The sequence below is a fragment of the Phoca vitulina genome, unplaced genomic scaffold, assembly GCF_004348235.1.
Source record: "Phoca vitulina isolate PV1807 unplaced genomic scaffold, GSC_HSeal_1.0 scaffold16, whole genome shotgun sequence".
NCBI lineage: Eukaryota > Metazoa > Chordata > Mammalia > Carnivora > Phocidae > Phoca > Phoca vitulina.
This window is the reverse complement of record NW_022589719.1, coordinates 25269810-25297691: the sequence shown is the minus strand read 5'-3', so window position 1 is coordinate 25297691 and position 27882 is coordinate 25269810. Positions and strand designations below refer to the sequence as shown.

Sequence of the window (27882 nt, the reverse complement as noted above, 5' to 3'; positions counted from 1 at the left end):
CCTCAATACCCATCACCAGGCTAACCCATCCTCCCAACCCCCTCCCCTCTAGAACCCTCAGTTTGTTTTTCAGAGTCCATCGTCTCTCATGGTTCTTCTCCCCCTCCGATTTCCCCCCCTTCATTCTTCCCCTCCTGCTACATTCTTCTTCTTCTTTTTTTCTTTCTTAACATATATTGCATTATTTGTTTCAGAGGTACAGATCTGAGATTCAACAGTCTTGCACAATTCACAACGCTTACCAGAACACATACCCTCCCCAGTGTCCATCACCCAGTCACCCCATCCCTCCCATCCCACCCCCCACTCCAGCAACCCTCAGTTTGTTTCCTGAGATTAAGAATTCCTCATATCAGTGAGGTCATATGATACATGGTGAATAATCCTTTCAATGTACTGTTGGATCCTATTGGCTAGTATTTTGGTGAGAATTTTTGCATCCATGTTCATCAGGGATATTGTCTGTAATTCTCCTTTTTGAGGGGGTCTTTGTCTGGTTTTGGGATCAAGGTAATGGTGGCCTCATAAAACAAGTTTGGAAGTTTTCCTTCCATTTCTATTTTTTGGAACAGTTTCAAAGGAATAGGTATTAATTCTTCTTTAAATGTTTGGTAGAATTCCCCTGGGAAGCCATCTGGCCCTGGGCTTTTGTTTGTTGGGAGATTTTTGATGACTGCTTCAATTTCCTTAGTGGTTATAGGTCTGTTCAGGTTTTCTATTTCTTCCTGGTTCAGTTTTGGTAGTTGATACATCTCTAGGAAAGCATCCATTTCTTCCAGATTATCTAATTTACTGGCCTATAGGTGCTCATAATATGTTCTTATAATTGTTTGCATTTCTTTGGTGTTGGTTGTGATCTCTCCTCTTTCATTCATGATTTTATTTATTTGGGGCATTTCTCTTTTCTTTTTGATAAGTCTGGCCAGGGATTTATCAATCTTATTACTTCTTTCAAAGAACCAGCTCCTAGTTTTGTTGATCTGTTCTACTGTTCTTTTGGTTTCTATTTCATTGATTTCTGCTCTGATCTTTATTATTTCTCTTCTCCTGCTGGGTTTAGGCTTTATTTGCTGTTCTTTCTCCAGCTCCTTTAGGTATAAGGTTAGGTTGTGTTTTTGAGACCTTTCTTGTTTCTTGAGAAAGGCTTGTATTGCTATATACTTTCCTCTTAGGACTGCCTTTGCTGCATCCCAAAGATTTTGAACAGTTGTGTTTTCATTTTCATTGGTTTCCATGAATTTTTTAAATTCTTCTTTAATTTCCTGGTTGACCCATTCATTCTTTAGTAGGATGCTCTTTAGCCTCCATGTATTTGAGTTCTTTCCAACTTTCCTCTTGTGATTGAGTTCTAGTTTCAAAGCATTGTGGTCTGAAAATATTCAGGGCATGATCCCAATCTTTTGGTACCAGTTGAGACCTGATTTGTGACCTAGGATGTGATCTATTCTGGAGAATGTTCCATGGGCACTAGAGAAGAATGTGTATTCTGTTGCTTTGGGATGGAATGTTCTGAATATATCTGTGAAGTCCATTTGGTCCAGTGTGTCATTTAAAGTCTTTATTTCCTTGTTGATCTTTTGCTTAGATGATCTGTCCATTTCAGTGAGTGGGGTGTTAACGTCCCCTACTATTATTGCATTGTTGTTGATGTGTTTCTTTGCTTTTATTATTAATTGGCTTATATAATTGGCTGCTTCCATGTTAGGGGCATAGATATTTACAATTGTTAATTCTTGTTGGATAGACCCTTTAAGTTTGATATAGTGTCCTTCCTCATCTCTTATTATAGTCTTTGGTTTAAAATCTAATTTGTCTGATATAAGGATTGTCACCCCAGCTTTCTTTTGGTGTCCATTAGCATGGTAAATGGTTTTCCACCCCCTCACTTTCAATCTGGAGGTGTCTTTGGGTCTAAAATGAGTCTCTTGCAGACAGCATATTGATGGGTCTTGTTTTTTTAATCCAATCTGATAGACTGTGTCTTTTGATTGGGGCATTTAACCCATTTACGTTCAGGGTAACTATTGAAAGATATGAATTTAGTTCCATTGTATTGCCTGTAAGGTGACTGTTACTGTATCTTGTCTGTGTTCCTTTCTGGTCTATGTTACTCTTAGTTTCTCTCTTTGCTTAGAGGACCGCTTTCAATATTTCTTGTAGGGCTGGTTTTGTGTTTGCAAATTCCTTTAGTTTTTGTTTGTCCTGGAAGCTTTTTATCTTTCCTTCTATTTTCAAGACAGCCTAGCTGAATATAGTATTCTTGGCTGCATATTTTTCTCATTTAGTGCTCTGAATCTATCATGCCAGTCCTTTCTGTGGATAGGTCTGTTGCCAATCTAATGTTTCTACCATTGTAGGTTACATATCTCTTGTCCTGAGCTGCTTTCAGGATTTTCTCTTTGTCTCTGAGACTCATAAGTTTTACTATTAGATGTTGGGTGTTGACCTATTTTTATTGATTTTGAGGGGGGTTTTCTGTGTCTCCTGGATTTTGATGCCTGTTTTCTTCCCCAAATTAGGGACATTCTCTACTATAATTTGCTCCAATATGCCTTCTGCCCCTCTCTCTCTTTCTTCTTCTTCTGGGATCCCAATTATTCTAATATTGTTTCGTCTTATGGTATCACTTATCTCTCGAATTCTGCTCTCGTGGTCCAGTAGTTGTTTATCTCTCTTTTTCTCAGCTTCTTTATTTTCCATCATTTGGTCTCCTATATCACTAATTCTCTCTTCTGCCTCATTTATCCTAGCAGTTAGAGCCTCCATTTTTTATTGCACCTCATTAATAACCTTTTTGATTTTGACTTGGTTAGATTTGAGTTCTTTTATTTCTCCAGAAAGGGTTTCTCTAATATCTTCCATGGTTTTTTCAAGCCCAGCTAGTATCTTTATAATTGTCATTCTGAACTCTAGTTCCGACAACTTACTAATGTCTGTATTGATTAGGTCCCTGGCAGTTGATACTGCCTCTTGTTCTTTTTTTGAGGTGATTTTTTCTGTCTTGTCATTTTGTCCAGAGGAGAATAGATGAATGAGAGAACAAAATGCTAACAGGGTAACAACAATCCCTAAAAAATATACACTAAACAAATCAGAAGAGACCTGAAACTGGGGGAAAAGAAAGGGAAAGAAAGAAAAAAGAAAGATAAAAAAAGAATATGATCAAATATGATCAGGCTGGTGAATAGATCAGTGTCACACATTAGATTTTGGGCGTATTTTGGTCTGTTAGAAGAAACTGCCTCCCGAAATTTTAAAGAAAGAAAAGATTATATATGTACAAAAATAAGGGTAAATATGATGAAGGGATGGAATATGACTGTAAAGATGAAAATTATAAAAGATTTTATAGAAGGAATTGATAAGATAAAGTTGGTTGAAAAAAGAAAGAAGAGGAAATTTAAAAAAGGGGGGGAGAGAATGTGATCAGGCAGGAGACTAGAGCAAAGCCATACACTAGAGATTTAGGGTATATTTTGGTCTTTTAGAAGAAACTGTATCCCCAAAATTTAAATGAGAACAACTTATATATATACCAAAAATAAGGTTAAGCACTATAAAGGGATAGAATATGACTCTAAAAATGAAAAATAAAATGATTTTTAAAACAGGGATTGGTAAGATGTTGGTTGAAAAAAGGAAAAAGAAAAATCAAAAAAAAAAAAGAAAAGAAAAGAAAAAAAAGAAAATTTAAAAAATTAACTTTGAAAGACTAAAGAATCTGGGTAAAAAAGCCGTGGATTCTATGTGCAGTGTTCCCCGAGCTCTGGAGTTCTGCCGTTCTCATTGATCGGTAAACTTGGTCTTGCCTGGCTGTTCTCGCTGATCTTCTGGGGGAGGGGCCTGTTGCCGTGGTTCCCAAATGTCTTTGCCTGTTAGCCCTCGCCTGGTCTGGGCTAAGTAAGCTGCTCGGGTTTGCTCTCGGGAGCTTTTGTTCCCTGCAAGCTTTCTGTACAGCTTTGGAGGATGAGAGTGAAAATGGTGGCCTCCCAATCTCCACCCTGGAGGAGAAGAGAACTCGGGGCCCCGCTCCTCAACGCACCCGCAGAGAAAAGTAGTCAGTCGCTCCGGTCTCTCTGGTCTCTGGCCGCACTCCGTGCTCACCCAACCAGTGACCGAGCACTTCTATCTCTGGCACACAACCCGTGTGGAGTCTCCAAACCCAGCAGATCCCTGCAGTGCACTCCCCCGCCGCTCCTCCCAGGGGAGGAAGGGGAGTCTCCCCGGATCTGCCGCTTGTTGGGTCCCTGCTGGAGGAGCAGTGGCCTGACTGTGCCGTGGATCACGGTTTATGGCAACCCCAAGCTGAGAGCCCGCGCCTCGGCTCCGTCTCTGCAGCCAGCTTCCCCGCTCTGATACCTGGGAGCTCTGCCGCGCTCAGGCACCCCTGGTCTTTCTGTGACCCTGAGGCTCCTGAGACCACACTGTCCCGCGAGAGTTCCACCCCCAGCTTAGCCACTGGAGCGACTTCCCTCAGCAGAGCTGACTTCTAAAAGTTCCGATTTTGTGCTCCGCGGCTCTATCACTTGCCAGTATTGGCAGATGGAGGCCCCCTCCCCTGCCATCTATCCTCCTGAATATCACCTCGGATTCACTTCTCCGCATGTCCTACCTTCCAGAAAGTGGTCGCTTTTCTGTTCAGAGAGTTGCTGCTGTTCTTTTCTTCAATCTCCTATTGAGTTCGTAACATGTAAGCATTTCTTCCCCCTTTCAGCAACTCAGCCTGTCTCGTGGTGGCCACCCCCTTAATATTCCAACCACCTTCATGGTCAGTCTCATGAGCTTTGGCTTGGACACACCTGGACTTGAATTATGCCCATCAATGAGTAGCTTATGACATGACATATTACTCTCAATATTCTTATCCAAAATATGAAATTAGTAATAAGAATGCAGCTTTATAGAGAGCCAATATATCACAAGGCTTTGGAGTCAAGAGCTTGGGTTTCGATCTTTTTCTATCACGTCTTACCTCTCAAACTCTCGGTGCCTTAGTTTCTTCATCTGTAAAAGAAAGAGAACATTGACAAAAACTGCACTGTAATTTTGTTAGTGTGTGTGTGTGTGTGAGAGACAAATTATATATAATGTGTTTAGAATATTGCATTGCATGTGGTAATCATTGTATAAGTGACAGCCATTGTTAATAAAGCCTTGCCACCTAGCACTGCTCATAAGCTAAGGATGGAAGAGAACAAGGGAGCAATTGAAACTGTGTGCTGTTTACATACCATGTGTCAGTTTCTCTAAAATGTGACCACATAGAAAGATAGATAGATAGATGATAGATGATAGATGGATAGATAAATAGATAGATGATGATAGATGATAGATAGATAGATAGATAGATAGATAGATAGATGATAGATAGATAGATGATAGATAGATAGATAGATAGAGACAGACATAATTTTTTCTAACCCATGAAGCAACTGTCTGAGATACCTGTCATTTTTACAGTATAGATGAAGGTATATACATTAAATTGCACTAGGTCACACATCTCACATGTGGCCAAGATGAGATTCTAACCAAATTCTTACTAACTCTAAAGTAAAATCTTATCTTTTCCAAATATCTTGATGACTTTGGAAACAGACATAGGAATAAATGAACCACTGTCCTATTGTAGTCCTGCATCTCATTCACACTCTGAGGAAATAACATGACAGTATATTAATCCTTCTGGTTCCCTTAGGCTTCTCTGTGCCTGTGCCCTAGGGTGTTTGAATGATTATATGACACAAACAAATGAAGTTCACACCACTGTCACTGAAAGAATAGGTTTTACATAAATGAGAGAACAACCCAAAACAATTTTGTTCCCTTCCTGGCAATATTACCATGGATCATTGAATACTTGGCTTGTTTGTTTTATGTATTTCCAAGTACATCTTTTGAGGTTAAGAGAAAAGTTTTTGTACTTCAAGCTCAAGCTCCATTTTTTTTTCTACTCCTGGAAAAATTCTGAGATCCCTGAAGCAAGCATTGACAGAATTTTTAGACTCAACACCCTGAATTATACTAGCATAAAAATAAATGGGAGCTATTTTTGTTTGCACAGAACATATAATCAGTGAGGAGGCCATATACAGTAATATTTTTGAATTAGAAGCCAACTTATTACTAAATTTTTTGCCCACTTTATTCAGTCAGTCAACTAATATTCATCAGGCACTCACTAGAAGCCAAGAATTCTAATAAATGCCAAAGATAGAGAAATGATTAATTTAATCATTTTGGTTTAGTATCTTCTTTTTTTGAAGATTTTATTTTTTCATTTGAGAAAGGGAGAGAGAGAGACAGAGAAAGAGAGAGCACAAGCAGGGGAAGAGGCAGAGGGAGAAGGAGAAGCAGACTCCCTGCTGAGCTGGGAGCCCCATATGGGGCTCATCCCAGGACCCTGGGATCATGACCTGAGCCGAAGGCAGACGCTTAACCATCTGAGCCACCCAGGCATCCCATTTTGGCTTATTATCTTGATAGGATTTGTGGATTCACCCTACACACTTTCCTATCAAAAATATACTCACAGCTGATTTTAATGGCATTTGTTTTCACTTCATTAATATCACCTTTACTTCATATTAACAAAATGACCAGCACTGCTCTGCCTAGGGTACAGCATACTACTATCTATTAAATCCTGGAAAGAAAGAGCAAATTGCTCTACAGTTATCATTCTAAGGCAGACTCTAAAGTCAATTTATGTTTAATAACAAGTGTATTTTTCTTCTCTTCATATCATTATTAGTCCATCCATTAATCCATCACTTTAATCCCCTGAACCAGCTATTGTGCTATATCTGGGTACAAAAAAGTAAGCAAAATCAGATCCCTACATGCAGAAGCCAACTATCCAATGGAAGACAGAGTTATTCAGCAAACAAATAAGATAAAACTATTGAACATGGGATCTGACAGTTACTAAATTCTGAAATACATCTCTCAGGGTTTATATTTGAAAGGAAGTTTGGGCTTGGAGTCTTTATTTGCTTGTTTGTTTGTTCACTGCAACAGTAAAATAACCACGTAATTATACCTGTTTTTCTCTTTCCCTCAGTGTACCATTTTAGGATGTTAGAATTCTCATAGAAAGAAAACAACACGGAATATGGAATTGATGGATGGAAACTACACTTTGGTGACTGAGTTTGTTCTTTTAGGGTTTCCGACCCACCCTGAACTGCAGATTGTCCTATTCCTTATGTTTCTGACATTGTATGGTATGATTTTAACGGGGAACATTGGACTGATGATGTTAATCAGGATCGATCCTCACCTTCAAACCCCTATGTATTTTTTCCTTAGCAACCTCTCCTTTGCAGACCTCTGTTACTCCTCAGTCATTGTTCCCAAAATGCTGTTCAATTTCCTCTCAGAAAACAAAGGTATCTCTTATTATGGCTGTGCCCTACAGTTTTATTTTTTCCTTTATCTTGGCTGCCATGGCATATGATCGCCATGTCGCCATCTGTAACCCTTTACCGTATATACCGTATATAACCCCATACCGAGTTGTGATGTCTCAGAGCATCTGTACATGGTTGATTGTCTTGTCCTGCATTGGAGGTAACATGCGTTCCCTGGTTCACACATCCTTTGCCTTTATTCTGAAGTACTGTGATAAAAATGTCATTAATCATTTTTCTGTGACCACCCTCCCCTGCTTAAGCCATCCGGCACAGACACATCAGTTAATGAGTGGCTTCTCTCCACTTACGGCAGCTCAGTGGAAATTATCTGTTTCATTGTCATCATCTCCTACTTCTTCATCCTTCGTTCAGTCTTGAAGATCCGCTCTTCCAGTGGGAAGAAGAAAACCTTCTCCACATGTGCCTCTCACCTGACTTCTGTGGCCATCTATCTGGGGACCCTTCTCTTCATTTACTCACGGCCCAGCTACCTGTATTCTCCCAACACTGATAAAATTATCTCCGTGTTCTACACCATTATCATCCCAGTGCTGAATCCTTTGATTTATAGTTTGAGAAATAAAGATGTACAGGATGCTGCTAAGAGAGCTATAAGGTTAAAGGTGGATTCTTTATGAACTATAATGTTCTGAGATTCATCTAAATCCCCAGTTGCAAACTGTAATTGGGAACATGCAACATGCCTACTAGCAGACCCACAAGAGATATTATCCAGCACCTGGTTTTCATACAGCCAAATTCAAGTCATAACCCCGTGACATAAGAAAACATTTAAAAGTTTCAAAATTGCTGCTAAATAATAGACTACCATTCAATGATTACTCACTTGGAGTTAATGCTAAAAGGTGTTTTATCAGGTTGTCTCAAGGATATAATAAATAAATCAGAAAAGTGTGTGTGTGTGTGCTCATGTGTTTGTTCATGTGAAATATATCTCAGTTACATGGTAGATTACTGGATGAGGGAGGAGGCCAGATTCCCTTGGTTCTTATGCCAGCTCCGTATCCGGCTAGTGAGTGGCATTTTGAACAAGTTACTTCATTTTTCTATGCCTCAATTAACTTATCTGTAAAATGGGGAGAATATAGTACACATGTCATCAATTGTTGGATGATTAACTGAACACATGCTGTGAATAGTACCTGTACCACTTTTGGCCCTTGATAGATGTTAATTATATATATTTTTATAATAGTTCACATTATTTAAAATGTATATTGTACAATGAGATGGTAAGAGGCAGGGATGTAATGGAAGCAATAATACAAAATCAAATCTATTTTCTTCAGTTCAGTTCAGCAATATGATGCTAACCTTCTATACGCAATCTACTCCAAAGGAATTTGGAAACTTTTTCTAAATAGCACCTTGAAGAATATAGGTTAATTGCAAGGCAAACTATTGGATTTGTTTCCCTGTCGATCTTTCATATTTTATACACCAAAGTATTATTAGAGGGATGGAACATCTTTCTCTGGCATCTCAGAAACAGAATCAGCTCTCCAATATATCACCTGGATATCCATGAAGAGATCAACCCACATGCCCTGGTGGGACATCTGAAGACTGAAATTAGAGGCATGTCTCTGCAAAATGTATTTCAGTAACTGATATTTTATACTGTACATTATTTTTTTGTTACTATATTATTTTTGTCTCTATGATAATAAATACAAGCTTTGACCCAGAAATATCAAGGTTTAAAAAGTATGTTTAAATCCATGTAATCTTTGCTGCAAAAATCCCCACAAGATACAGCCCAAATCATTGTCAGTTTTAAATTCCCCTAGGAATCTTTGGATTTCAGACCAACAAGGCTTCTCCTGAGCATTTCTGTTGTTTCACTCGCTAAGAAGAGAGCAGTCACTCACAACTACACACCCACCAATATACTCTAATATTAAATTTATATTTACTTAGCCAAGATTTGCTTGGCCAAGATTATAGAGACTCACACAGAGCCATACAGATGAGTATCTATCAACAGCTTTTCATGTTCGCTAAGCTCTTAACATATGCAAGCATCTATTGGTGAGAGGGTTCACGGTGCAATATTACATATCCAGCTGCCTATGAAAATCTTAGTTTTGCAACACCACTGCCTTTTCATGCTCAATAATTATATCACTAAATATTACACCACTTAGGAGAAAATAGAGCTGTTTCCAAGTGAAGAAATAACTAAAAATACAGGGTATCAGAATTTTTTCAAGGTCAGAAGGGCTGTTGTTATTTGTTGAGCTTTCTAGATGGCCCACACGGCTTCTCCCACTGGGAGCATCCTATATTCATCCCCGGGGGGTTCCGGGCACCTGCTAAATTTCCAAGACTGCATGGTAGTCAGCAAGGCCTGAATTTGTACTTTAGGTCCAGCACAGTCAGAACTTTCCGAGGCCACCCACTTAGCTAGGCCTTCCTCTATGGTTTTTGCTGAGGCCTGTGTGGTCCCTGTATTCCTGAAGCTGCTGAATCATCATTTAGGTAATAAAAGCAGAACCACCATAAACATTATGGAAATAGGAGGTTTATGCCTGAACCTCCTGCAAATTTCTTTTTACTAATTCTAACCTGAAACCACACTGGAAAGATTTGGGAAACGCAGATCCCAGCCATAACCACATTGGCAGCAGGATCCCAAATAATCCACCCCTTTTCAACATGTTCTTCAGAGACACATCTCACAATCACAATCAATGTTCAAATAAGACAACAGCAAAGGTATGCTTATATTTAACAGATGCATGCATACAACTGAAAGAAAAAGAGGCTACACAAAGTTTTATATGCCATTTTATCCTTATGGGGTGGTCTAGGGTCCTTCTAGCTAAGAGATACCCTACGCCTTTGATATCCTATAACTTACAAAAAATTTAAGATAGAAGTTTAAACCTTCTCACCATATCTTGTGTTAAGAAGCACGGGGATGGGAGAGGTGGAAATATTGGTTAATATATTTATTTATATCAAAACAAGGGAAAATCACAACCATAACTCCTACAGTCTTGTTTTCACTACTGGCCACATGATCATAGCTGGCACATAGAATTTCCTTTTCTCCACAACCTCTTCCATATTTCCTTTAATTTCAATGAGCATCCCAGTTGCCTTGTCTTCTTGTCTTGTGAAGTGGCCCAAACCTTTATCCCTCAAGTATAGGCAACATTATTAGTTCTTTCTATCTGGGACAGTTACAGTTTTCTGTCAACTTTTTAATCCTAGATATGGAATTCTAAAAGGTGCTCCTAGAGGCTCTCTTGCATTCCAGGAACACACCCCACCACCCCAACTCTATAGTAATGATCACCTGTTCCCTTTATATTCAAGAATGATCACCCCAACTGGTAAAGAAACCTCTTTCTGCCTGTTGAGTAAGAAGCATAAGGGTCTCAAAGTGACCAGATAGCAGTCTTGGTATTAGTTGAATGGAACTAATGTGTTCCCTGTTGTAAGAATTACTTTTTATTTATTTATTTATTTATTTATTTATTTACAAAGACCAACAGCCCTAAAATTGTAAGGACCGGAAGCAAACTTTTCTTTAGTGGGTCATTAGGAATAATAAGAGAGGGACTACCTCTTTTTCTCTCCTTTTTCAGAATTATCAGCATCTAGGTGAACTTCTTTAAATGCATTATCCTTGCACATATGAGATATATTAATAGAAAAATCCCCAAATCCAACATACCACTATTCTTTGCACATCACCTTCCATTTCAAATAGCCAGAAAGACTCAGCAATGAATATTTAGAAAGCAACCACTTTTGCAAATGCCTGTACTAGGGAGTTTAGAGAACACAAAATCTAAACATTGGTCTTATTCCTGAAGTCTCAAATGTAGTATATTTTATATATTTTTATATATAATTTTTACCCATACAAAAAGGAACATAATTCAATAAAGAATGTACTAAGTATAGAGAAGGTGATGGAATCCCAAAGCCAATGAAATGGTGAATGATATGTAGTCGGCGGATGGGAAGAAATGCTCCCTGAGGAGAGCAGCCTGGCAAGCAAGGTGCAATTGACAAGAATGCTTTTAGTGTCATTGTTCACAATAGTCAAAATGCAGAAACAACCCAAATGTTCATGCAATTGATGTATGAATTAACCAAATGTTAATTCCATAAAATGAAATATTATTCAGCTATAAAATGAAACAAAATTCTGACACAAGCAGCAACATGGATGAACCTTGAAAAAATTAGGCCAGAGGAAAGAAGCCCCAGGTGACTTAATGCATGTATATGACGTTGTTCATACAAGATGCCCAGAGTGGGCAGTGTGCAGACTAGAAAGTGGGTTAGTGGTTTTCAGGAGCTGGGAGAGGGGGCGAGGGGTATGGCACCTAATGGGTATGGGTTTCTCACAGTTCTGGGGTTAGATAGTGGTGATGACTCAACAACCTTGAAAATATGTTAAAAACCAAAAAAACTGTATACTCTGAAAGGGTAAATTTTACAGCAATCAATGACACTTCAATAAAAAAGAAAGTACCATCGAATTGTAGTAACATACCTAAATGTGGTGTGAAAGAGAGTGTTTCAAATACAGAAGAAACAAAATGAACAATGGAAAGGAGCTAGAAATGATTAAAGGATTGACTTGGGTTTCATTAGATTTCCTCTCTGACTAGAGGAGAATGATATAAATTCAGAGAAGCTGAAGCATACTATAAAAATAATTTGGGGTATTCTTCCTGGCGTAGATCAACTTGGTGACAGTAGTGAAGCATTAAAGCTCAGCCTTTGCTAAAGTTGTTTCTGCATTCACAGGGGGCTATACAGAACCAGAAATATAATTAATGACATGTTTGTGTAACATCAAAACCTAAGGGCGGTAGCTTCAGAGATTTGAGTCCCAAATGCACCTGCTGAAATAAAATGCTAGCTGCCTATTGTTTGGCCACCAAAGACCTGCTCATCTCAGGTAGGCTTTGAGGTTCTAATTTAAAGAATATGGGGGGAAAAAACTTACCTTTTAGGAAAAAAAAAAGAGTTTTTTTTTTTAAATAAAGCATCTTTTGCCTGTTTACTCAACTAAATAAACTCTGCAATTTAATGGCCAAAATTATTTTCTTTTCAAAACTGAAAGCATCTGTCTAAACTTAGTATTCCCAATATAACTTTTAATTATTTTATTTTATAGGAAAGCTTCTATTCCTTTCATCACTGGGTAAGTATATACATGGATTGAAGTGTTTTGTTTTGTTTTTTTTTTATTTAAAAAATAATATTTTTTTACATTTTACACTTTACAAGTAACAACATGCACAAATGCATCTTCGTGTGAACCACATGCCGTATTTACTTCGGTCTAAAGAACAAGTCCATTGTCCACTTCTTATTCTCATGTACAACAGAGACAGATGTACATGTAAACACATGACATACATAAACACACACACAAGGAAGAGAAGCTTGTGTCTCTCAGAAGCATTTATAGTTCCTCATCTTGTTTCCTTTTTTTTTTTTTTTTTTAAGAGAGAGAGAGAACAGGGTTGGTGGGACAGAGGGAGTGGGAGAGAGAGAATCTCAGGCTCCATGCTTAGCGTGGGAGCCCTACTTGGGGCTCAACCTCACGACCCTGAGATCATGACCTCAGCCAAAATCAAGAATCAGACGCTTACCCAACCGCGCCCCCCAGGCTCCCCATCTTATTTCCATTTTTTAATATAGAGGTCCATTCAAAATCCAAAGAGAAGCAAATGTATGTGTTAAATTCTGTTGTTTTTACTTTTTTTTCTTTTTTTAGAACTTTTCTTTGGTTAAAAGACTCCTCCTTCAGCACCAGACCACTCCACAAATAGGTCATGAGTACTGTGGCAAAGCAATAATACACTTCTAGAGAAAGGTCAATAATGCTTACTTCATGTCTCAGCAAATAATAAAGACAACTCAGACCAGGATCATTAACATAATTATTTTCATTATTATTAGTGTGGGACATGATCATTGTTTCTAAAACTAATACAAAAAATCTTTTAACCTAATCATGTTTTTTGAAGATATAATAAATATACTCTTTTTTGTGTGTTCATGGAACATTTTCAAGCATACAAAATTGCTTAGTCCTACATTTTATAGCCTGGTCTCTCTAACATTGGTGTTTCTTCCATATAATTTTTTTTTTAAGATTTTATTTATTTATTTGACAGAGAGAGACACAGAGAGAGAGGGAACACAAGCAGGGGGAGTGGGAGAGGGAGAAGCAGATTTTCCGCAGAGCAGGGAGCCCAATGCGGGGCTCAATCCCAGGACTCTAGGATCATGACCTGAGCCAAAGGCAGCCGCTTCACAACTGAGCCACATAGGCGCCCCCTTCCATATAATTTTTGAAGATGTAATGAGATATCAATTCATCCAAATATCTTCCTTGACACAAGGGAGGTAATGCTCTGAGAAATGAAAGAGCTTGTAGAAAGTCTCATACCTTATAAATGACATCTAGATTTAGATCAAAGTCCCTCAACCACCTACCATAGATATTTTTTATTATTGCCACATTAGATAGTAATGTGTCTTTAAAGAGTGACTATTGACCAAGTAATTTTATGAGTATACAAGACAATTGCAGGAAGAAATTGTGTTCTGCTTTACAGATATTGTGTGGTTGTCAGAAGAGTTGTATGTGCATCTATCATTTTATTGATCATTTTCTCAAAAGTTTAGACAAGAATAAAGAAGAATGGATGAAGGAAATTGCACATCCTTGACAGAATTCATTTTCTTGGGCATTACCAATAACCCTGGGATGAAAGTGACCCTATTTACAACGTTTCTTGTTTGTCTCATTAATCTTGTTGCAAATCTTGGAATGATCATTTTAATTAGAATGGATTCCCAGCTTCACACACCTATGTACTTCTTTCTCAGCCACCTCTCCTTCTGTGACCTCTGCTATTCCACAGCAGTTGGGCCCAAAATGTTGGTAGACCTTTTAGCCAAAAACAAATCAATCCCCTTCTTGGGCTGTGCTCTTCAATTTTTGATCTTCTGTATGTTTGCTGATTCCGAGTGTCTACTTCTAGCAGTGATGGCCTTTGATTGGTACAAGGCCATTGGCAGCCCCTTGCTCTACACAGTCAGCATGTCCAACAGAGTGTGCTCCCTGCTCATGGCTGGAGTTTACATGCTGGGAGCGGCAGATGCTTTGATACACACAACCTTAGCATTCCGCTTATGTTTCTGTGGATCGAATGAGATCAATCATTTCTTCTGTGATTTACCTCCACTCTACCTCCTTTCCTGCTCAGATACAGAGATCAATGAGTTGGCATTATTCACCGTTTTTGGCTTCATTGAACTGAGTACCATTTCTTGAGTTCTCATCTCTTATTGTTATATAACCCTATCAGTCATGAAGATCCACTCTGCTGAAGGGAGGTTCAAAGCTTGCTCCACCTGCACCTCCCACTTAACTGCTGTTGCGATTTTCCAGGGAACCATGCTCTTCATGTATTTCCGGCCGAGTTCTTCCTACTCTCTTGATCAAGATAAAATGACCTCATTGTTTTATACCCTTGTGATTCCCACATTAAACCCACTGATTTATAGCCTACGGAACAAGGATGTGAAAGAGGCCTTGAAAAAACTGAAAATTAAAAAGTGGTTTTAAGTATTTATATCACATACACATGCTTTGTGGTTGTTGTTTTTGTAAAATTATATTGCATAACACAAGAGAAACAAAGTTGTCTCAAAAACTTTAATTTAACAAAATGAGTTTGTTTTAAAGCCCTATCACTATAATTTTGCATTTCCCTAAATATATCATACTTTATTATGTGTCTATATTTTATATATAGTACTCCCACTTTGTGGAAAGCTTTTCTGACCTTTCTAATTTTGCCAGATATTTATTTGTTCATTCTTTCTTTCAAACATCAATTTATTACACTTAGATGTATTGTGTGTTTACTAAGTGAACTTGAGTATGTAAGTGCTTTATATCCTATGGTACATCTAGTAGTGTTCATCCTAATGAATCTTATAGTTTATTCAAAGTAACCAACATTACTTACCTAAACACCAAGTAATTTGCGAGTCTCAAACTCATTATGAAGTAAAAACATGGGGCTTTTATCCAAAAAAAATGTCTAAATCTAGAGTAAAAGAAAGGCTTCTTTGGCTAGAGCTACTGAGTCTCAGATCTCAAAAGATGCAAGTTGGGAGACGTAAAGATAATAGGCAGACTATCTGACAATTAGAGACATCTTGAGGTGAACAAGTGGTGACTTTTTAGAAGTAAAGAAGTATGGTTGCCAAAACATGGATGGACCTTGAGGACGGAAGTTATGCTAAGTGAAATAAGTCAGACAGAGAAAGACAAATACTGTATGATCTCACTTATATGTGGAATCTAAACAAGTTAAACTCATACAAGCAAAGAGTGGAATGGTGATTACCAGGGGCTTGGGGAGTGGGGGAAATGGGAAGATGTTGGTCAAATAATACAGCCATCCTGCTATAAGATGAATAAGTTTGGGGGAATGTACTGTACAACATGGTGACTATAGTTAACAATACTGTATCGTGTAACTGAAATTTGCTAAAAATTTGCTCTTAAATGTCCTCAACACAACAAAAAATTGGTAACTAAGTAAGGTAATGAATTTATTAACCTTACCAGCAATGATGATTTCACAAATTATACATATATCAAAACACACATTGTATACCTTAAAAAGGCCCAATGCCATATGTCAATTTTATCCTAAGAATGCTGGGGAAAAAAAAGAAGAAAATAAGTCAAATGGTTAGGTTATAAAGAGTAGTGGAAGGGGCCTTGGTAAAATACTTCATTGTCCTATAATTATCAAAAATCAATTCCTCTATCAATGCTCCAGGGAAATTTCCTTCTTTCCTTGTCCCTTCTCAGTCCTGGATAAATGTCCATTTTTGTAATGCACAGTAAAACATCTCCTTTAAACACTGTTTTAATATCATTCTGTTTATTAAATCACTGCTTCTAATATGAGACCGGAAGCATTCTTGGTCAAGGATTGAACATTTCATCCCCATTATCCAAAACACCTGCATACACGCTAGGAAACAAAATGGAAAAGCAAATAAATAATAAATTAAAAACACCAGATAATATTTTTGAGTATTTATTATAAGTTAGAAACATAATTATATGATTGTAAGTCATGGGGCCAGAATATATATATTATATATTATATTATGTTATATATATTATAACTTTTAAGAAAGTACATAAAATCATAAAATGGTTGTGGATACTAAAGTAATGGATCAATAAAGACCTACATATTAATTACACTAGATGTAAAGAGCATTCGTCTGTGTATGTTCTTGATATTGGTCTATTTCATCTTTCTCTGCTCTAGTTTCTAATGGTTAAAGCAAAAGGCAGCTTGTTGAAATAACATGGAAATATCGTTATGTTTAAAAAACCATATCAGACCCAAGGACACTCTTAATTATCTATTACAATTGTAGAAGCTAAAAACCATTGAATTTCTTAGATTTTGTAGCTGCTATTTTAAAATATTTTTGTGCAGAAACACTTCAGAGTGGATGAAACAGCTCCTCTGCTTTTTAAGGGGACATTTGTGGAAGACTGACCTGTCACTAGGTATCATGCTGGGGGAAAAAAAAAACAAAAAACTGCAAAGAAATTTATTTTTTTTAATAAAGGCTTTAAAGATTTCCATCTGTACCATATTTTCTCAATGAACACATACACTTTTGAAATTGTTACTTATGAGCAGCAGAATGGAAGAAAAAATTGTTTTAAATACACAAGTCCAAGAAAAATAGAGTGTGGGTGGATTGTTGTTTAAACTTAGAGGATTTCAATATGTAATCTGATTAACCAGCCTTGCTCCCTTATGACAGCCATATTTTACGGCCTCTAAAGATTGATTTGATCTACATATTGACTGTTTTATCAGATCTAGGGGGTTTGAACTGAGAAATAGAAATGGAATTTCAAAAATAGAATTGACTGATACCAATTAATTGTGGGCTTCCTCTCCCTAAATTTAAAGCCAGGTAATATAAATTTCAGAAGGCCAAGTGCTTGTAAATATGAGCCATTTTAGTGGACGGTTATGCAAATTCAGAATTTCATAGACACTTCTCAAGTGGATATCCAACTTTCTTGGTATTCAAAGAATAAAAATGAATACTTAAATGTAGTATATTATGACTCACCTACAGAATTGCAAAATATGTAAACAATTGAAATGCTGAGTATTGATGAGGATTTGGAGCAACCATGGCTCTTACACACTGAGAGTAGGGAGAAGAACTGGCATTTTACTTTGTAAAGCTCTATGCTTGTCTATGCTGAACACAGAAATGTCTTGTGACATAAAATTCTATTCCAAGATTTATACTGAAGTGAAATGAGTGACTATGTCTGCCCAAAGACATGTACAAAAACATTCATCATTGTGTTATTTATCATAGTATTAGACTAAAAACAACTAAGATATCTCCATATATAGTTAGAAGTCTGTTTCTTGGTTTATCTCTCTTTCTCTCTCTTTTTTCCTTTGCTCTTTTGTTTTGTTTCTTAAATTCCACCTATAGTGAGGTTATATATATATATCCCAACACAATGGAATATTATACATAAATACAATGGAATATTACTCAGCCATCTAAAAGAATAAAATCTTGCCATTTGCAACGACGTGGATGGAGCTAGATAGTGTTTTGTTAAGTGTAACAAGTCAGTCAGAGAAAGTCAAATACCGTATAGTTTCACTTATGTGTGGAATTTAAGAAACAAAACAGATGAACATAGGAGAAAGAAAAAAAAGAGAGGGAGGCAAACTATAAAAGACATTATTAACTACAGAGAACAAACTGAGGGCTGCTATAGGGGAGGTGAGTGGGGGATGGGCTAAATGGGTGATGGGTATTAAGAAGAGCACTTGTGATGAGCACTGGGTGTTATATGGAAGTGATGAAACACTTAATTCTACTCCTGAAACTAATATATATGTTAACTATATGTTAACATATATATATATGTGTTATATATATATATGTAGTTAACTATATGTTAACTAACTAGAATTTATATAAAAATTGGAAACATTAAGAAATAAAGTAACGACCAACTTATGAAATTAAAAAAAAAAACAACTTACAAATTAACCTATCACACTACACATCACTTTGTGGTGGTTCTAGGGATGATTTCTGAAGATGCTAGTAGTGTTCTTTTTTTGGCCTGGTTCTGAGTGAAGGGAATCTTTGTTTCTGAAAATATTTGCAGTATACTTTCTCAAATAAAAATTTTCTAGAAATATCTATATCTATACCTATCTATCTATATATATCATATATATATGATACTCTAAATATATTTTCCAAAAACAAAATATATTTTCTATCAGATTGTAAGCAACCACAGGGTTTTTCTTAAATCTTGTGTTCCTTGCACACAGTAAGTGATGTTCATAATATATCCATAAAATTGATGTAATGCACATATGTCATAGAATACCTCTGTGCACATTCTTCATGTTATTAAAAATTCTGACTTGCTTAGAGAACAATGCCTTTATCCACCTACGGGCACTTCCAGTCTTTCCTCCAGCAGCAGGGAAAGTTAGCGTATTTTGGTACCAGCATCATGCCAGGAACCCTTTGTCATGCTACTCAATGTTTCAGGGACAGATAACTATATTCTGAAAAGTGTGATCTTCTGGGTGGATGCTTGCCTACAGAGTATTGCTTTAGTATCACCAGGGTTGTCCAGAAACCTGTAGTTAGAGATAATCTTTTCTCAGTTGCTTGTAATTCATGTATAGAATTTCTCCTAAAAACATTCTTTTTTTCAATTATTTATAACTCTATTCTTAATGAAAACTGAGATCCATCGGGAATTAAGTTATCTAACGTGTGGTCACACAAGCTCAGGTGTAAATCATGGGAAGGAGTATTCTGAAGGGAAGTTAGTTTACATGATCTTGAGGGGAAGCCCTGTTTGAGAGGCTAAAGTTAGGTCCTAGTTGAACAAAAATGGAACCTGAGGGATTTTCAAGTCCCTCTAGGCAGGGGAGTGCCTGAGGGAACAATTAATTTGAAAGGAATCAGAAGAAAGGACCAAGGACAATTCCACATCCTCCAAATATGTACCAAAGAAGTAAACAATGGTAGAAAATGTCTTGGGTAACACAAATGCATCAGTTTCTTGAGTTTAACTCTTGGGCAATTAGTAGCAATTGGTTACATGGTTTCGCCTTGCATCCCTAATATCTCCCACAGTGATACTTTTGGTATCTTAGTGTTGGGACCATCACACTTTCCAAATTTAAAAGTGTACTAATTTTGTTGAGGATTGTTCTAGCTTTATAGAAAGCAGCGAACAAAAACAACATACCAATAGAAGAGAGAGAGAGAGAAAAAAAAAGAAAACAAACAAGAAGAAATCCTGTGCCCCTGCTAACTCTCAGGTGAAGTTTCTGAATAAATAGGAGAGTACCCGGAGGACTCAAGAACAGAAACTCGTATATGCCTAATACAGCTTACTTCCTTCCCTCCTTAGCTTATGCATTTACTGGTTTAGTAGCAATTAAATTAACTACATTAAGACTCAGAAAATATAGTGGGTGTGCATAATTATTACACATTATGTGGAAATATCTATCAACAGTAGCAATCTGTGGTGTCATGTGTTGTCCTGATTAGCATATTGTAAAACGTCACTCAGGATATGACCAGTCCAGAGAGCATCCCCTGGGGCTGCCATGGTGCACAGCCTCATGGCCACCACTTTTCTTATTTTCGATTTACTCTCCAGAATTATGCAATGCAGCCCCCTCCACATTACATTCTCTTCATACCAATGTCAGTGATGTTCTAGAGGTCAGTTGTAATATATAGCACAGAGCATGTCCCCATCTGGTGACCCTCCTTCTATGCTTCCCTCCGTCATGAACCGCGCAGGCTGAAATCCCACTGCATCACAGAGCACACTTAGAGGAACTCTCAGTGGTTTAGACCCTGAAAATCTGTCATCACTGGTTTAGTTACTTTTCAAACGAGACTTTAAGGTAAACACACGTTAGTCTTCCATGAGATTAAGATTTTATTTCTTTGAGAGAGAGAGCACAAGAGGGGGGAGGGTCAGAGGGAGAAGCAGACTCCCTGCTAAGCAGGGAGCCCGATGTGGGACTCAATCCCAGGACTCCAGGATCATGACCTGAGCTGAAGGCAGACACTTAACCAACTGAGCCACCCAGGCGCCCTAAGAATTATTTTTTTTTTAAGATTTCATTTATTTATTTGTTTGAGAGAGAATGAGGGAGAGAGAGAAACAGCATGAGAGGGAAGGGAGAGGGTCAGAGGGAGAGGCAGTCTCCCCACCCAGCCAGGAGCCCGATGTGGGACTCCATCCTGGGACTCTGGGATCATGACCTGAGCCAACTGAGCCACCCAGGCGCCCATGAGTCTTCCATGAGATTAACGGAGAGAATTATTTCCTAAGAGGGATTTATTTCATGATGCTGTCATCAGGAATCTATTGAGAGCAAGAGGTTTGCAGCCGGAAAACCCTAGTATCTGTGAGACTTCAGATGCCGGTGTCTGTATCTGTATGAGGAGATTGTTAATAACCAGTTGGAATGTAGGAGATAACGTAGTAAATATGTGATATTTCATAGTAACAAAAGAAATAATTTATGAAAACTCCTAGCATTTGAAAGTAACTCCCCAAAATGGTCTCTTTTCTCCCGTAAGTCATTTTCTAAGGATTTCCATAAAGAAACACAGCACAAGAGGAATTATATATGCACACTTCCACTCATTTCAAGTTATTTATGATATAAAGATTGTATATTACAGGGAAGGGAAACTTTCCCTTTCTTCCCTTCCAGGTTCTCTGGCCGTTCTAATAATTAAATTAGCATAAAACAGATTAACAGGAGAAAACAAAATTAATTTCGTATGCTCGGGTACTCATAGAAATATGAGACTCAGTGACCAAAGCAGGCAGCTTTTATGCGTTCTATACAAAGAAACAATACAAAGAAGTTTGGGCTTTAGGTCGTAAACTAGTAAAGAAGTAACAAGGGTTATTTATATATCCTTTTCGAATCTGAATTTCTCTGGCGATAAAGATGTCTCTCTCCTTTCTGGTACAGGGGAGGGAACTTTTCACATGGGAAATTTAGTTCCTGCTTTCAGGAGGAAAAAGGAGGGTCAGTGTGTCCTTCTTGCATCTAAGAAAAACATCACTAGTTCAGTTGTAGATATTAACATATGTTTTTTGCGGTTTTATTATTTAATTTTTTTTTTAGTTAATTTCCTTCTTCATAAAAATAAAAATGTTCAGTTCACATAAACAAAGTTGTCTCATTTATTGTGGAGAAAATCTTAATTAACTGCATATTTTTACCACATAGTGAATTAGAATAGACTTTAGAGATTTAAGTCCTAAGTGTCATTGAACAAAAATGGTTACTCTCTTCTTACTCAGTTTCAAAAAGAAATAACACATTATCAGTCATTTTTATTCAGGTTGACTTTTTTCCAGTTAAATACGTTTCCAGTTAAACGTATTATTTTTATAATAAAGACATGAACTCAAAATAAGGGTTTTATGGTGATACCCTATTTAATGCATGTTACAAATTTTAAAAGCAATCACTGTCTGTTAAATATGGCCAAAAAAGATATTTGATTTGAATTCAGATGTATATATAGATATCTCTCTCTATAGAGAGAGAGAGAGATAGATATAGATAGATTGACATAGATAGATATAGATATATCTGCGTGTGTTTGTGTGTGTGTGAAAGAGAAAGAGAAATGACAAAAAAACACTATCCCTGCCAATTTTTAAGCAGAATAGAAAGAATATTCTAACAATTATATCTATAAACCATGTACCAAGTGCATTCTTGCTATTTATTGATATCATCTGTCTCTGTTCTAGTTTCTAATAATCAAAGCACTGCATCAGCCTGTTGAGACAACATATATATGGCATATATTTGAAGGACCGTGTAAGGCTCAAAGACACTCTTAATTAACCATTACCATTGTAGAAGTTAAAAGCCAATGGACTCTGAGAAACAAACTGAGGGTTCCAGAGGGGAGGGGGGTGGGGGGATGGGTTAGCCTGGTGATGGGTATTAAAGGGGGCACGTTCTGCATGGAGCACTGGGTGTTATGCACAAACAATGAATCATGGAACACTACATCTAAAACTAATGATGTAATGTATGGGGATTAACATAACATAATAATAATTAATAAAAAAAGCCAATGAATGTCTTAGATTTTCTAGCTGCTATTGCAAAATGCCTTTGCGTGAAAACATTTCAGAATAGAAATAAAGCCTAAGAAGATTCTCTGGTTTTCAAAGGAGCACTTGTTGGATGTTCCGACTTTTCACAAAGTATCATGCTGGAAAAAAGCCTATGGAGAATTTTATTACTATTATTTTTTTATAAAAGGCTGTAAGGGTTTCCACCTGTATGATCTTTTTCCAATTAACACATACTCTTTTGGAGTTATTACTTATCAGTAGCAGCTAGGTAGAAAACACTGTTTGAAATGCATTGTCCAAAAAGTATGGGGTTTCAGTGGATTACTACCAATTAAGAGTGTGTAAACCTGTAATATGATTAACTTATCTCTCTGCCTTACGACAACTATATATTACAGCATCTAAAAACTGATTGATCTATGTATTAGTTGTTTTATCAGCTCTAGTGGTTTTAAACTGAAGAATAGGACATTTTAAGCCCTATAAATAGAATTACAAAAGTAGAATTGACTGATTCAATTAGTTGTGGGCCTTCTCTCTCTGAATTTGTGAAATTGAATAACATTATGGAAAAATATTTTTTAGGGAATCGTGACTCAAATAGAAGCTGGGGCAGATGGCCTGTGATGACTATCTAGGTATTTTACATAAATAGAGGACACCATATCAAAAGGTTTTATGTATTCTCACCTGTCTACTTCAATCCTCATCATTCCCTTCCCTTCTTAGTCACTCTACATCACATCCTTCTCACCTATCCCCAGGGACTGACGGCAAATAGCTATTTCCAAAGGCAGTATTATCAGGGCCAAGGGGAAGTCTTTAAATAGGGAAACATAGGAAGCTCCAAAACCTCGCTTCCCACGGACACACCAAAGGACTAGCTACAATTCCTTCTGAAAGAGATCAAGAAACTAGCTGAGTGACTTCCGCACATCAGGCAAGTTAGCAAAAACAGGTACAAATGTAGTCTTTGTAAAAACGAAGTGGTATGACACAAACTTTCAAAAAGTGGGAGAAACCTGTGCAATCTTACATGTCAGTATCTCAGTAAAACTAGGAAATAAGAGCCTCATGGAAATACATAAATGAAAACACACACACACACACAGATGCAACGCACACACACATACACAAACATGTAATTTTTAAAAATGAGATAATCTTACAGACTTTTGAATTGTACTTTCTTAGTGGATAATCTTTCCCTTCATTACTTTATTTCACACATTCATCTCCAGTATGCTACATCTTTTTTTCCTAATGTACACTTCAAAAATCCCATGACCTATGATAACAGCTTGTTCTTTATATTTTCTTATTTTTCACCATGCTCATTCATTAGTAAATATATGATCATCATTTGCTTTTCAGAAAATAGTGTATATATGATTCATTGCATGTTAAATTTCCCAATTAACTTTAGTCTTTTGCAAATCCTTCTGCACCAATATAAAGGACTCCAATATATTCCTTTTAATGATTTATAATGATCCATGTCATGGAACTATCTTAATCCATTAATTTGTTCCCCTATTCATGATTATCTCTTTGTTTCTAGTTTTGATTATTATTAACTTTGTTAAAATAATATATTAGTAAAAAAGTATATGCTTCTTGAAAACTAGTCCCAGAAAGATAATTATTTTTTCCATACTGTATTCATCAAAGCAGTCAAAGGCTAACCCAATTTAATGGGGGAGGGGGGGGAAGACATCATGTGTCCATGGGAGAAATGTCAGAGAATTTGAAACCATCTTTAATTAGACACAACTACCATCAGTCAGTAGTAGAATCTTGAAAATTCTCATTTTCCCATTATTTTGTTATTAGCTTTTCATATATTCAAATTAAATACATAAGTATGTATGAATGAATTTTTCTTATTCTTTGCAAGCACACACAGAACAAAATGCACTGATTGAAAAGAGAGTTGAATTTCACATTACAGAAAGGAAAGGTAGTTGAAAGTTTATACCAGTCAGGTCAGTGTGAAGGACTGATTAGCTCTGGTTATTGCTGATAATCATCAATAGTGACGGGGGCCAAGAGGACAGGAAAAGGTTCAGGGATCATTGAGCATTGCATCACAACTATTGGAAGGGATTTGGAGAGGACACAAAATTACACTCCAATACTTCTCAACTTTGTAAAAATTGGAATAAATAAAAGCAAACAAAATTTTTAAGAAACGAATAGAACCTTGGTTTTTCTTAAATCCTCTTCCATGCACACATGTAATATATGATCTATATTAGTTGAAACAGTTTGTAAAATCTCTGTATTTCAACTATTTGTCTATCACCCATGAGCCTATCCACCTAAAATACTTCAGAACAAAGATTCAATTAGACATTACTTGTACCAGAGCTGGTGCTAGGGCTGTAGGATATACAGAAATAAGCTTAATGCAGCTATTATTACTAAAGAAATAACAATGTAGACACATAGCTGAATAAAGTAAAGATAATGCAAGGAAAAGTGTGCTATGCACAGTGGATATGATAGTCATAAAATAATTGAAATCCGGTTCGATGATGTGGTTGGAGGAATGGAATCACACGTACTTAATGAAAAAAAATGTATTTAATATAACCATTGAAGAAGTGTTCCGTTTCTAAGTGGGAAGGTGAAGGAGTTTGTTTCAGAAATAAAAGAAACAGGATAAAAATAAGGGTAAGCAATAATTAACAGGAAAATAATTTTATTTAATAAACTTATTAATGTAATAAATTAAACAGAATAGATAATAATTAACAGATAAAGTAATTAAGTAGAAGGTCTCTGAGTTACATTAGAAGTCTCATCTGACTGGAGGAAGACGGTGTAGACTCAGAACAGCAATGAATCATACTATGAAAATCATTTTATCTTCCTAAAGATCCATTTGGTGCAAGTGCAAAGAGTTGAAACTCAGCCTTTGCTGGAATTGTTGCAATATTCATGAGGGAAAACACAGAACTAGAAATCTACTTAATCAGATTTGTATAGTATAAAAGTGTGAGGCCAAGGCATGAGAGACTTCAGCCCCAAATGACACTGAGTGCAAATAAAATGCAATCTGTCTGTATGGTGCAGCTGCTAGGGGCAAGCACAGAAGGAGTTACCCATCACAGGTAGGTTTCTGAGTCACTAAATTTAAAAAATCAAGAAAAAAATGCTTATATTTGGAAAAACGAGGAATCAAATTTTTAAAAAATTATAAATGATTTTTTTACTTATTTCCTTTGGTTAATACTCTGCAATCTAGTGGCAAAAAAGGAGGTATTTCTCATTTAAGCAAGGTGAATCACATCCATTTTGATAAGCAAATAAACAATTTTACTTATTTATATCCTAATCAAAATTAAAAAAAAAAAACAGTGGGTTTTTTAATATCTACGAAAGGGTATATGCAAAGTTAATATTTTTTTCTATTTTTATCTGTAATATTTGAGGTATCGTATCAAAACACAAATGCTAACTTGTGTAAATTCAACCCCATATGAACCACATATTGTATTTATTCAAAGCTAAAACAAAATCAGAGCATCCATATTCCAGTTTTCACCTTTCAACAGAAAGACAGGGGCATATATACACACACACACACACACACACACACACCTATAAAAGATACATTTATTACTCTTGTTCCCATCTCTGTTTTTTTAAAAGATTTTATTTATTTATTTGACAGAGTGAGAGAAAGAGTGCACAAGAAGGGGGGTAGTGTCAGAGGGAGAAGCAGACTTCCAACTGAGCAGGGAGCCCGATGCGGGACTCTATCCTGGGACTCCAGGATCATGACCCGAGCCAAAGGCAGTCGCCCAACCAACTGAGCCACCCAGGTGCCCAACTGAGCCACCCAGGTGCCCACCCATCTCTATTTTTAATAAACAAGTCAGGTTTAAAATCCAAAGAGATGGAAAAGTATGTGTGAAACACTGTAGTTTCCACTTGTTTTTAGTATTCTTTTTTTTTTTACTGATCAAGAAAAATGTCCTTTGGCACCAGGTTACTCCTGCATGTAAAAAATAAAAACGTGACAAAATAGTAATATATTACTAGAGAAAAGTTTATTAAAATATATCTAATGTCTAAATAAATACTAAAAACATTGTGGATGGGGATAGTCACAAACATATTGCTCATTATTCTTAAATCAGAGATACGTTCATTGTTTCTGAATTTAATACAGAGGCTTAAAAAAATCATGATACTTAAAGAACTCAGAAAATGTAATCATTTGTGTTCAATTAGCTATTTATTTTTAAAATATAAGAATGTATATTCCAGCCTTGTTTTTAATTTAGGTATTGCTTTCATATTACATTTGACCTGTAATGAGTTTCATTCATGATTGCCCACTGGGATAAAGCAATGCAGGTGCACACAGATCATATACCTTATGGATGATATCCAAATTTGGAATCAAACTTTCTCTAAGATCTTTCCCAAACATTTTGCTTTTGTCAGCAACATAACAATGAAACTTGTCTGACTGTCTAAAGAATAAGACTATAAAGAATATGATGTACTGAAATAAATCCCTTTCAATTTAGAGATGATAGTTTTCTGAGTGTCAAGAAGAGTTAAAACTTTGCTCTACCATTTCTTGATTATTTCTGTAGCATTTTAGAAGAATCAAGAAGAATGGATGGAAAAAATTGCTCTTCTGTGAATGAATTCCTTCTCTTGGGAATTAGCAATGACCCTGGAGTTAAAGCGACTCTATTTATCACATTTCTAATTGTCTATCTCATCATTCTTGTTGCAAACCTCCAGATGATCATTTTAATTGAATGGATTCCCACCTTCACACACCCATGTATTTCTTCCTCAGCCATCTCTCTTTCAGCGACCTCTGTTATTCTACAGCAATTGAACCCAGGATGCTGGTAGGCTTCCTAGCCAAGAACAAGTCAATTCCCTTCTATGGCTGTGCTCTGCAATGGTTGGTGTGCTGTTCCTTTGTAGATTCTGAGTGTCTACTTCTGGCAGTGATGGCCTTTGATCGGTACAAGGCCATTAGCACCCCCTTGCTCTACACAGTCAACATGTCCAGCAGTGTGTGCTCCCTGCTCATGGCTGGGGTTTACATGGTGGGAATTGTGGATGCTTCAGTAAATACGATACTAACATTCCGGTTATGTTTCTGTGGGTCGAATGTGATTAACCATTTCTTCTGTGATGTCCTACCTCTCCTCT

General features: G+C 36.8%; 2 protein-coding genes and 1 pseudogene across 2 annotated transcripts; all 3 read left to right on the top strand.

Annotated features, from left to right (window-relative positions):
• The first annotated feature begins 7114 nt into the window (after positions 1-7114).
• On the top strand, positions 7115-8053 carry LOC116638651 (olfactory receptor-like protein OLF1). The gene is given in 3 exon segments (XM_032414754.1): positions 7115-7431; positions 7433-7644; positions 7647-8053. Coding segments are annotated over 3 exon segments (936 nt in total).
• A 6068-nt stretch (positions 8054-14121) lies between these two features.
• LOC116638083 (olfactory receptor 5W2) lies at positions 14122-15051 on the top strand. The gene is given in 1 exon segment (XM_032413800.1): positions 14122-15051. A coding segment is annotated over 1 exon segment (930 nt).
• Positions 15052-27327: 12276 nt separating this feature from the next.
• The window catches only part of LOC116638650, a 12134-nt pseudogene continuing 11579 nt past the window's right edge, over positions 27328-27882 (top strand).